The following is a 12,030-nucleotide window of genomic DNA, read 5'->3' as shown; positions in this document are numbered from 1 at the left end:
CCTTGTTTCACACAGCCTGTGTGCCTTGTTTCGCCTCGGAAAGCAGCAGGCGGACCCCTTTGGGTTCCAGAGAGCTGGGGGATGGTGGAGTGGGGAGGGGATGAAGGGAGCCAGCCCCTGAGGGATGCGGGGACGGACAGATCCCAGCGGCGAGCATCAGAGAGCGGAGCAGAGCCGCCCCTTCACACACACAGGTCCCGTGTCCCCGAGAAGAGGATGCGCGGCAAAGCCCTGTCCTGTGCACCGCAGCTCCTCGTCCTCGCGGGGAAGGGAAGCGCTCAGAGCTTGTCCGCCTTTCTCAGACTTCTCCTTAACCAAGTAGATGAGGAAAATCTATCCCGTTTCTGTTTCTCTTTTTGTTTTTCCAGAAAAAGGGGGAGAGAGAGAGAGGCTGATACTGAAGCCAACCAGCTGCGCTTCTGAGTGGGAAACTCCGGACTGATCACATGGCTTGCTTTTTATTTCATTAATACTTCATTATCTCTGAAAATGAACCTTTTGTGAAGCTCTTCTCCTAACTCTCCTTATTCCTCTTTCACGAGGTGGCCGCTGCTGTGCAAGGGAAGGAATGGCATGAAGTAAATGACTCCAGTACAAAGCAATCTGCTTTGCCCAAGTGCCCAGTGGGCAGCACTGTCACTTTAATAATTCCAGGTCAAGGGATTGCTTTCCTCGTTTCAATCCTCTCTTTTAATACATGGGAGGATCAGAGGGACATTAAAGACCGTAAGGCTGGGTGGCTTGCAGATAATAAAAATGAAAGTGTCTGCCCAGTGACTTCTGTTGGGTAAGAGGGTGATATTTGAAGGCTCTTATCTGGTGAGGAAAAAGGGATCTTTTCAGTCTGCTGTGTAGTCTCCTAATACATAGCTAGCAAAATTAATTGAAGAAGTGAAAGAGCTTAAAGAGGCGCTTTGGATTGTTTTTGTCTTCCTCCTTATTTGGATTACTTGGGCGTTTTTGTCCTGCAAATAATATGTTTTTGAGCATGTACAGGTGGAGTATTGAGACAGCTGCCTAGAGATGGACTGTGCCTTAATTGTATTGCATAAAATCTTTTAATTTTCAAACTTTGCTGCCAGAAGAGGAGTTATAATAAGGTTTTATATTGCCAAGGAACATTTGCTCTTGTATTTTTATAGAGTCAAATATATTTTAAAGAAATTGAAAGCATCTCTTTAAAAAGAATCAAAAAGCTTCTTTTTCACCCCCTTTTTTTTTTCTTATTTGTGGAGAGCGTCGCAAGTCCAATCCAGGGGAACAGCAACTATTCATAGAAATGAAGATTGAAGCTGCATTTCCTTACTGAACTGTAAAAGTGTTCTGCAATAGATAGTCAGTTCCTGACCTTGCAGAGTGTTCCAGTAGTACTTCGTTAGTACCTGTAAATAAGTGCTTGCAACCAGATTCAGAAGTAGGAAGAAGAATGCCAGTCAAGAAGAAAGGTGGGCTATGAAGCTTCATATCTCATATTGTGTCTTCATTGTGTTAGATTGCTGACTTCTAGTACTTAACCATTTCAAATTAAAAATGCTTTTATGGGGAATGGAAATCGTTTTTCTTTTGCATTGAAAATGGGAGAAAAATCTGTGCACTTAAAGTAATAATTTTTAAAAGTAACTTTATGCTGTGCTTTAAGATTTACATAAAATTTGGCCTCAAATGCTTTTTTAATAAAGATCAGCTGTCCGAGATTTTGAACAGGCACCAAGAGAAAAGCTTGATGTTTAATTTTCTGAGAAGCCTCTCTTACAAACGCTAATAAATTTGAAAACCCCAGTTTAATCTGTTATCTATTTGTGACACGTTTGGCGGATAAACATCAGCTATGAGTAGCAGCATAAATAAATAACAAAGTTTCGAGGCTGATTTTAAAACCAAGTTATGAGAGCTGTGTTTTGAAGGTGATTTGAACATGTGTTTTTTTTTTTTTTTAATGTCATTTTATTCAGCTTGAATTTCTATGCTTTAGTACAATATAAAACTACTGTCTTTAAGGCTGTAGTAGGGCAGCATTTAAGAAAATACAGTTGCACATTTGGCCTCTTCTCACCTCCAGTTTGTGTTTGCAGCTTTAGAAAATGTAGCTTCCAGTGAGCAAACAACAATTGGGAAGTATTTGAAGGAAAATTCTTACACTGAAAACACTCACAGACTTTAGATTATTTCTGGTTTCTTGCAAATTGGACACCGATTTAAAGTTTCTGAATATGCTAATAGAGTATAAGGGTCATGGGAACCTTTTTTATTCAGCTCATCTGTCCAGATGTGCCTGGGTCTAATATATCCCTGGATCTGATGATACAAAATGTGGAGGAAAGGGCAAAAAGTGAATGTTAGAAACAGAAATGAGGATGTAATCAATGTGACTTTGGATTCTCTTCCGTATAGGAATAATCCTTCATTAGTTATGAGTTAACACTTACTATATAAATACTGATACAACACACAGATTGTTAGAATTATTTTAATGAAAAAAACAATAAATGGGATTTTGTGATTGTGTTTTTAAAAATGACAGTGTAGAAATGAAATCTCAAACCTGAAATGTTTTAATGAATGGCCTTGTCATTCATGGAATCATTTGGCATTATGTGTAGTAAAGGTGGAAACGTGTGTGGAGGAGTTCTGTTCTTAATAATTCATCCTTCTGTGCTGTAAAAGTGTTACCCTGATGTACTGGGGAGGCTTCTGTATCCTACCTGTTTACAGAAGGAAAACTGAGGCTTTTCATTATTTAAGTTTTAATCCTGATTTAGATGATTTACACTAAGGATGTTTCTGTGCCAGATGTTCAGCTGTAATTCAGTTTCCGAATACTCGCTGCAGGACTTTAGGGGTGAAATCTTACAGGCTCCTTTGTGCAGAAATAGGATTGGCAATCGCAGCAGTCCCTTCTGGCCTTAAAAATCTCTGAATTTCCTGTTTGTTTCCAGGCAGTTGGGCTCAGTCGTAGTGTACACCAAGGCTTGACTTTCTTCTTTGGTGTTACAAGGATGTGTGTTTTGGCGACAGTAAAATATAAAGTCAAGAGACCCAAATGTTCCCCTTGAAGCACTTTAAATTGGCACATCAATCAGTGTACTGAAGTTGCCAGTGTGAATGTATTTGATTATTAAAAGGGTATTGTTAAGAACGTATTTAAGCATGTAAATGGCAGGATTAAAAATGTTGGCGAATCAGCAACCTCATTTTGATTTCGAGCGACTTAATTTGTCTAGTTCATGCAATAGACTTTAACTTTCTAAATGTAATTAAAAGCATGCTGGCAACTCAAAGTATTTTGCTGTTTTTAAAAAGATTGCTATTTTTTCAAGTAATGCCTGTTAGTTCTGTGAATATTAGGGAGATTGAGGGGTTTCTTCCATGTTTGGTTTTTGGGTTTTTTTTCCCCATTTATTTGCCTGATGATTTTGACAGCAGTTTGTGGCTAACTAGTTAGTATTTCTGATGATGACGTATTTTCCTTTTTTGGGGAAAATTTGGGAGTTCATGTCTACCATCTTGCCCATCAAGGGCATCTGTAGAAATCTCCGTGGGATACTCTCTTGTAGGCTGTGCAGAAGTATTTCAGTATCAGCATTGAGGACAGGATTATCCCTCTCCTTGTCAGCACTTCTTTCTGCTTTGCTATTTTGGATTTGATTAAAATATTCTCCTAAAATCATATGGAGACAGAGAAACCTGTGAAACAAGCTTTGAAACATACTGATATTTATCACTGGAAGTTGTTGCCAAGCACTGTTTTCTTTGGCACTGGCCGGTTATGGGTCTTTCTAAAGAGCAATTGAAGCATTTTGGGAACTTACCTTTGAAATAGCTCTCACATCTAGTACCAGTCTTCACATTTCACATAGCTTTTCATGTAATTTACGCTTCACCTTGCTGCTTGCTGTGATGCCTGCCATCTTGCTTTTAAAAGTCCAGGCCTGTATAGTTAGGAAAAAAATAGTTTGCTTAATAATAAAAATCATATAACTTATAGGAAACTTTAATTTCTTATGAATGTGGAAAAAAAAAGGGCTTGGTTCTGGTCATGTGTCACTACCTGATGTGCTAGAGTGAAAGTATTTTTTTTTCTCACTTCTGTGTGGAGGGCAATGAGGCTTTACCTTCCCTGGAACATTCACAGAGTTGACATGCTTGCTGGCAGTACCAGCAAAAAGCAAGGCTGGAAAGGGACTATGGAGTATCCTATGTAACTATGGAGTTGGATGTGCTCCCTATAGGTATGGGATGAGATATTGGAGATATTGTATGGATTGGTGCACTATTGCTGCACAATTAAACACAGGGCTCTTCTATTTGGCTTTTGCTCATTTCTAATTTTGAAATACACTTAAAGTTTTAAATCAGACAAGACGGGCATCTGACTGTAGTTACAGAATGATTTGTTAGACAGTGCCATTTAGAGATGGAATGAGATGAACAATTTTGAGAAGTAAATAAATTCATTATTTTTGCTTAATTTTTACCTTTTGCAAATTAGGATGTTTCTGAGTAGAACTATGAATGGAAATATTAGGGAATTTCTTGAGGAAGGCTTTGCTTCAAAGTAAAATTGTACTACCATACAGAAGAAGTGGAGTTAGGGTTTTGCATGGGTTTAGATGTCTGCTCTCCCTCCCTCCCTTCCTCCCTCCCTCCCTGAGTTACTTAGCTTGATTTCTGTTAAGTGTAAGGGACTATATTTAGATCTGTAATTGCACATATTTTGGATTCATCAACAGAATAGTTAATAGCAAAAATGTTACTGTAATTCATTTATGTCTTTCACAGTGATGGAAAGAACTAATTAAATCCTTGCTCCTCTGTGATGAAGAACAGACTCCAGTTTTGGAGCCCTGCTTGTGATTCACACAGAGATGGCAGGAACCCCCACATCTGGGTGCCTGGCTACACATGTGCTTCTAGACGAGCCCTGTCATCCTCCTTGCACATCTAGCTGTGTCTGGGCAGTCAGAGATATGAGTGCTGGGGTTTGTGCTGCCCTCATGCCACTTTGCATCTCTCAAAGGGAGAGGGATTGTCCCTTTAGTCGGATGAAACCTGTGGGCTGCTGTTAAAATCATCTTGACTTGCCCCACCTCGTTGCCCGTTTATAAGGATGGTCTGATTCTGTCATGGAATAACTTTTTGCATCATTCCTTTTATATTAAAAATGCCTTCCAAGACATGTTTTATTAAGCACATCAACGTCAAGAATTAAAATGTGTCAGACTGAATCCATGTGGACAACTTCTGGGCCATTTAGAAGAATCTGACAGATGTGCTCTATGAAATGCTGGATTTTGTACTGGTAATGCTGACTTTGTGGCTGGTCTGTTGAAAGGAAGGGGTCTAAAAACAACTCAGCAGGAACTTTTAAAGAAAAGTTCATAAAGTACCAGACAAAGCTAGGTCCCATTCATGCCCTAATTCTCTTTCAAGGTGGAAGCTTCTTTTTAGCTAACAAAATTTAAATTTAGGATCATAACTTTTTGTGCTCAAAAATCTCGAATGTGGTTTCAGTCTTCTTACATCTTACAGCAGCAAATCCAATATATATTGGAAATTTTCTTACTCATTTACTTGTAAGAGGTAATTGGTATTAGAAGATTTTTGTCCTTTCAGTTGCTGAATAGGAATTCTCAAATAAGTATAAGGCTAAAAGGCTAATTCCTTCACTCCAAGTTTTCTTTTCTTCAACTACCTCTAAGTTTTTACAGTTATTTTCAGTATGGGATCAGTGCGAATTTTAGTTAAATTTACAGACTCTGGAAAGCACAATTTTAGATTTCCAAGAGTTAAACAAGTGTCAGAAAATGACTATCTAAACTGTGCCAGTTTTCACCACAAAGCTTTGATTTAAAGATGTCTCTGCTTTTATGGCAGTGAGCTTTTTCCAGCCATTGTTTCTGCTGTGAGAAACAGTGAAGTATTTTGCCTACAAAAGGACTAAAGGAGCAGGCATTATAGAGAACAAGCCTTCTGTTATATGCATGCACACTGCAAGGCTAAGTGGACTCTGGACTGGGAATAGTGAAATTTATGCTCTTTTTCAGCCCTGCTGTTGTTCTGGTACTTCTCAGATGTTTCATGTAGATCCATCCCATTTTATATGCCTCACCTAGGTAGGGTGCCCAGCTTTTTGTCCTGGAGTGTTGCTTTGGTCAGCAGAGAGAGAGATCCACCTCTAAAGGGCATTTTAACACACCTAAGATCTGCCTTCTGGACAATTGTCATTTTCTCAGGGTACAAAACACAGGGTAACCACACTATAACTCCCTTACCTCAGTTTGATGATGTCTCATTCTCTCATATAAATTTTAGTGGAATAACATCTCCTTATCTGAGATATTTATGAGAGCTGACACTGTGTGTTCTGTGAGAGCTATAAATTAACACTATTCATTATTTTAGGGGAGGGGAAAAGTGTTATAAATTATTGTACTATTAGTCACTGGACTTGGAAGCAACCACAGTGTTGGTACAAGCACAAGAGGCAGCTGTGCATCCTCTCCTCCATTCCTGTTAAGTGCGTATTGCACTCAGTAGAAGCAATGGTGTCTTGCATTATAAGCATAATCTTTTTCCTGCTCATCCTCTCTTCTTTCCTTCTGAATTTGTTCCAGATGGCCAAGCTAGATGTCAGAGGGTAACCATGGAGAAAAAGCCGAATTTGTAACTAGTGGCCAAAAGTGATAAAAGATGGTTTTGCAGTCCCTGCTTCAGCAAAATGAGAAAATCTGCCTTACTCAGATATGCTTATTTTGGTCAGGTCATACCAGGTTCCTGCTTCTTGGAAGTATTTAAGGTCTGTTTCACTGTAGTATCTTCCTGTATTTACTGTGAATTAACACAGTGCTGAACAGCAGCTTTATAAAAATAGAAATAAAGGTCATGTTTTCTCCTGCCATATTCATCCCAGAAAGAGCCAGCAAGACTGCCCTGATATAATTGGTGATGGCAGTAATAATCGACATACAAAATATGTGAAGAAAATATTTGCTCTTTATTGGATGTGGTCTAGAAGAGATTTTGGTGGCAGAACTTTGCCAGAACAAGTCAGTGCAATTGTCCCTAAGTCTGGCTTCACTTTTGGGCTGAAGAGGTTAACACTGCCTTCAAAATGTATTCATCAGGGAATTGATCAGGTAGCATTCCCTGGAAAGAGGGAATCTGGACAGTTTACAGTTTCACAAGCAGAAACCAGTCTTTTCTGATTTCAGATGCTCCTCTCCCCTGACCCTATGGGTGTATCTCACATTATGCTGTAGTGGAATAATTCAGGCTCCTGGTTCAGATCTAGGTGTTGAGCACTATATTAACACTGCCTTGCAGATGGATGTCTGCTAAGCTTTGCCTTTAACCAAAAAAACCCCAACCAAACTACCCCAACCCAAGGTTTGCAAATCTACAGACCCAGTTGTTTAATGTCCAAAGTGTAAAATTTATTTTATGTTGTTGCCTGAAGGTGCACATTGGTTTTTTTAATTAACTCGGAGATTCTAGTATAATACAAAGGCTTTGAAATTAAAAATTCCAACATGGATGTGAGAAGATGTAAGACCATAATGCCTATTTTGCTAATCAATAAAGGTAATTTGATCTCATTCAATTTTTTTTTTTTTTGCATTACTGGAAAGCATTTGTGTTACTGAATTGTTTTCTTTCATGTAATATAATGATTCTTTTGTATGAGTTTGGAAGTTATTTATTCCTGAATAGGCATATTTTTCTTAGTTTTGTGTCTCACTCCAATTTTCACATTTATGTTAATTTTGATACTGAATGTTCTTCTAAAGGAAAAAAAATAGCTGCTGTACTAAGTGTACAACTCCTGGTTTTTACTCTTGCAACTATACATCAAGTTCCACTAGTTCTGTGTCGTGCATTCAATTAGATTGTAAGCTCTTCAAAGCAGGGCACTCTGATAATTTTGCATTGTTAAGATGTCAATTTACATTTATTCAGCTGTATAAATAAGAGGTTTTTATTTGGTGCTATGTCATTTTGAGGGTTTGTGGCTTCATTTTTCATTCTGTCTTCATATTTGCATTGTTGATTTAACATTAACATTTGTACACCTAGATTTTAACATTATGACACTTGAAAGGCAGAAACAAGAAGGTCAGGTGAAGCTACTTGTAATTGCAGGGTGTCTGGTTTTGGAAGGAGTCTCAAGGCCCCAGAATCTGCTCATTCTGTTGTCTGAAATGCAAACAGGTCACCTGTGTAGCCAGGTCACCAAACTGGAGCAAGGATTGTTAATGAACAGGTCCCAGATTGCCTTCAACATATCTGGGAAAAGAGAACTCGTTGGAAAAAAGGAGTGGCCCTGGTGTGATGAGCAGCTGATATCAGCAGTTGTTAAAGTCCTTTTGTGGTCCCCTGAGGAGAAGTGATGTGGTGGGAAGAATTCGGGTCCCAGAGTGAGCCCCTGATAAGCACTGGGCTCTTCCTTATGTAAAGTGTGATACATAAGATTAACAGGTTAGACACGAAATACTGAGTATTTTTTCAATATTTAATTGTAGTTTACAGGCAGGGATGAGTAGAGAAGACATATCAGTGGGATTGCAGGGGTCAGATAATCATCTGGGGGCTCTGAAGCAGGAATGTAGCTTGGTTCTCAGGATGCTTTCTGATAAACAGAAATGCTGGAGTAAAGTTTGTGAGTTTATGCTGAGCCACTTCCTGATCTTTATATAATTATCCTACTCCTTGTGTTAGTACAGTTAGTCAAGTTTAAAGAATTACATTTTAAACAAAAAAATGTGTGAAGGCAGCATTTTACCAGAACAGATGTGTGGTTATATGTTGTAAAATCAAGTTTGAAGATACACGGACAAAAAGGTTACATTGAACTAATCAACATAAATATATGAAATTTTTCTTAGTTGTCCTTATAGTAAGTTAGACAAAAAGTCTGATTCTTAACAAATAGGCAAAATAAAGAACCCACCACATCCCTGGTTGGTTGTGTGTGTTGTTTCATAAAGCTGACGGTTTTTCTGTCCAGCTCCATCCACCAGTCAGTGTTCCTGTATCATTACTGGGTGTCCAGCCTGAGCTTATAGGTTGTGTGTTAAGATAAATTTAATTCCAGAAAAGAGAGTAAGAGGCTTTGAGAAAGTCAAAAGTATACAAAAATTGCAGAGGCTGGAACTGTGAAAAAGGACACTGAACAGGGAAGGGACACGACAAATCGACAAGTGTAGAAGAGGCTGTAAAGGGAATAATGGTGCTTTGCTTTATACTTTGACATCTGGATGAAAAGTAGTTGTCCTGAGTTTAACAAAAAATGATTGGTTTTATGTATTTGGAAAAAACCACGAGAACCTTCAAGCACTGAAGTCAGATGGTGAGGGATCTTATGGATGTTGTAGGAGGTTACCAGTGCAATTGGATGCCATCTGGGTGTAAGCCTGGGCCCTTCTGCACAGCAGGGAGGAAACTGAAGATCTCCTAAGGCTCCTCCAGGCTCTCTGTGTCTGTCTGTTCTCAGAGTTCAGCTGACACATCATAACACAATTCCTGCCCTTCAAAGCAATCAGAACATTTAGCCTCTGTGTTGTATCTGCTCAAATCAATATTCTGGAACAGGAGACTGATGGGCAGCTTCTGCGCCTCTGTGGCAGCTCTGTGGGGCACAGGGACCTGCAATAACACAACTGCATGGTAACACTGTTCAGTGCAAACCCACCTGTCCTCCTTACTTCAGATTTCCTTGGAATTTGGATACCTGGTTTCCCCTTCATATACCAGGGCATGTAATACTGCCTTGTTCTGAGAAATTGCTGCTTGCATAGCAGTTCTTACAGTCTGTCTTGCCCATTTCTTGTCTGCTGACAGCATCATGGTCTAGAATAACACTGCTTCACAATGGAACTGTTCCTAAATTGGTGTTCTGCAGGAAAGCAGTTGTGCAGAGAATTCACCAAGGCTATGGTTAGTTCAGGGATGTCACACTTTTTACAATTAATGGAGAGCAAGGGCAATTCAGAATGCAACCTCAACTTGAAATATCATTCCTTGACAGACTCTCCACTTCCCCAAGATTAATCTCTACAGGCCATGTGTTGGCATCCTCTGTGTGCCAACCTGGTTGCTAAAAGCTGAAATCCTAGAAACAAGCCTGCCTGGTATTCCCTTCGATGATTACCCCCGTCCTTTTTCTGTCCCCTTGTTTTCCCTAGCAGGACAGAAGATGGGTTTATGTGCCATGCATATCCTGAGGAGCTGTTATTTTTAACCCTTTTGCTTGTTTGTTGTCAGTGCTCTCCACCCTGGGTGATTGTCACATACGTCACGCCTTATGCTTCCTCAAGGTTGTATAACCCATATGCTGCATTTTCTGGATACTTGTTTAAAGTCCTCTTAAAGAGATGAAGGGCCCAAGATGCTGGGAGTTTTCTGGTTTTTACACATATTCCCTGTCTGCTTTTCCTCTGTGCAGTCTGCTTAATTTGTGTCTCATATTAATGTTTATATGTAAATATTTTATGATTATCATTTGTCTAGTAGTTCTCAAGTCCTTTGAACCATGGGAGCTTACAGCTTGTGTTTTTCTCAACCAACTTAGTGTACTGTTTCTTGAAATTCTTTCTAAAATTTAACTGCCTTTCTGCTCTTTTCCTCTGTGGGTACCGAGTATTGTGTATTAGAGAATTTATTCCTTTGTATTTGCTGTTCTGTGTGCAGATCAGGGAAGATAAATGAGTTACTGATAGGTTTGACTTGGATCAGTCCCAAGGCAGGTTGCCTGGAAAGTGCTTACTGCATTCCCTCCTGCTGATCTGTAACAACTCATTTTAATATTTTGAGAATTCCAGACCAGAGAATCAAATCAAGACATCTTTAAATAATGGAGGCAGGGAACAGTGTTTGCTCCTCTGTCTCTTTTGGTCATCTAAATGAGGGCATGAACTATCCAAAACAAAAGTAGTTTTTGAGATCCTTTTTCTTCTAAAGTTATCAAAGATCACTTCCTTGCTCCCTTTTGGGGTGCTCTGGTTCAATTTCTCACATCTATTTTGGGTCCAGTGTTTTTTTCTCCACCATTCTTCATGCCTTTTCCTGCTCCAATGCCCTACATTTTCCCAATTCTGGTTCTCAAAGACCTGTAAAGTGTCTCCTGAAACGTGTTGGCATTTTCTTCTTTTAAAATTCACCTCTGGAACAGACTTGGCAAGTCAGAAGAGAATTGAAATCCCTTTTAGGAAAAAAAAAAAAAAAAAAAAAAAAACAACAATTAAAAAAAGGAAAAAAAATTGAAATTGAAATAAAAACACCCCTTCATCTTATCAATCCAGTTAGGGTTAGATCTCAACTAATGTTAAGTGTCTCTCACCAATGAAACCTTATTTTTCATTAAAATTGACATTTTTCCACCCTGTTGCACCCCAAAAAGATTTTCATTCACAAACTCTGATGCCAGTGTGAGGAAAAAAATGTAAATGCATTTCTAAACTTAGCAAGAGGCTGTGGTAGACTTGGTTCCCTGAGAGGCAGTGGCTTCCTGATACTCCCTTGTGCTGGTGCAGGGTGCTATTAACTAGCTGAGTCTGATTTCTTCCACGTGCAAGGCAGAACTTGCTGGGTTTGGAATTGTATTTTCATTTCTTTCTCTCCATTTTCCAAGCTACCTTGCTTCATAGCAGGAGATGAATGGCAGGATCCTACTCCCAAGGAAAGCAGCAGCAGCTCTCAGCAGACTGGGGGTGTTCAAAGCACAAAAATTTGAGTGCAAAATCAGTAACTGGTCCTGGCCAGTAGAGTTCAGCCTATATGATTTTACTGTAGCCAGAAGGAGCTCTAATGGCTTGAAAAAAGCCATAAATTTGTATATAGGGCCTTAGAAGCATCTGCTTGAGCTATGTAGTGCTTCCATTATCTGCTCCTTTGGTTTGAGCCATCATCCTTCAACAAACCCTGGACTGAAAACGGAGCTGCCTGGAGACTGGTTTTTGAATCACTTTTACTTCCTCATATAGTTTCAATTAATCTTGTTAGTCAAACCTGTTCCTAATTAGTTATTGAAGTTTA

General features: G+C 39.2%; 1 protein-coding gene across 11 annotated transcripts in view; it reads left to right on the top strand.

Annotated features, from left to right (window-relative positions):
• Positions 1-12,030, top strand: part of DLG2 (discs large MAGUK scaffold protein 2) — a 982,781-nt gene that overhangs the window by 473 nt on the left and 970,278 nt on the right. For all 11 annotated transcript variants that reach the window (XM_071432840.1, XM_071432845.1, XM_071432843.1 and 8 more), the window contains exon 2: positions 369-1,445. In XM_071432840.1, coding sequence (XP_071288941.1) covers positions 1,427-1,445 — 19 coding nt within the window. In that variant the 5' untranslated portion in view covers positions 369-1,426. The remainder of the gene's footprint in view (positions 1-368; positions 1,446-12,030) is intronic.

This window comes from Agelaius tricolor, unplaced genomic scaffold, assembly GCF_023055355.1.
Source record: "Agelaius tricolor isolate 1412-34295 unplaced genomic scaffold, bAgeTri1.0.p SCAF_9, whole genome shotgun sequence".
In the NCBI taxonomy this organism is placed as follows: domain Eukaryota; kingdom Metazoa; phylum Chordata; class Aves; order Passeriformes; family Icteridae; genus Agelaius; species Agelaius tricolor.
Note: the sequence above shows the minus strand (reverse complement) of the source record. Positions and strands in the feature narration are given on the sequence as shown.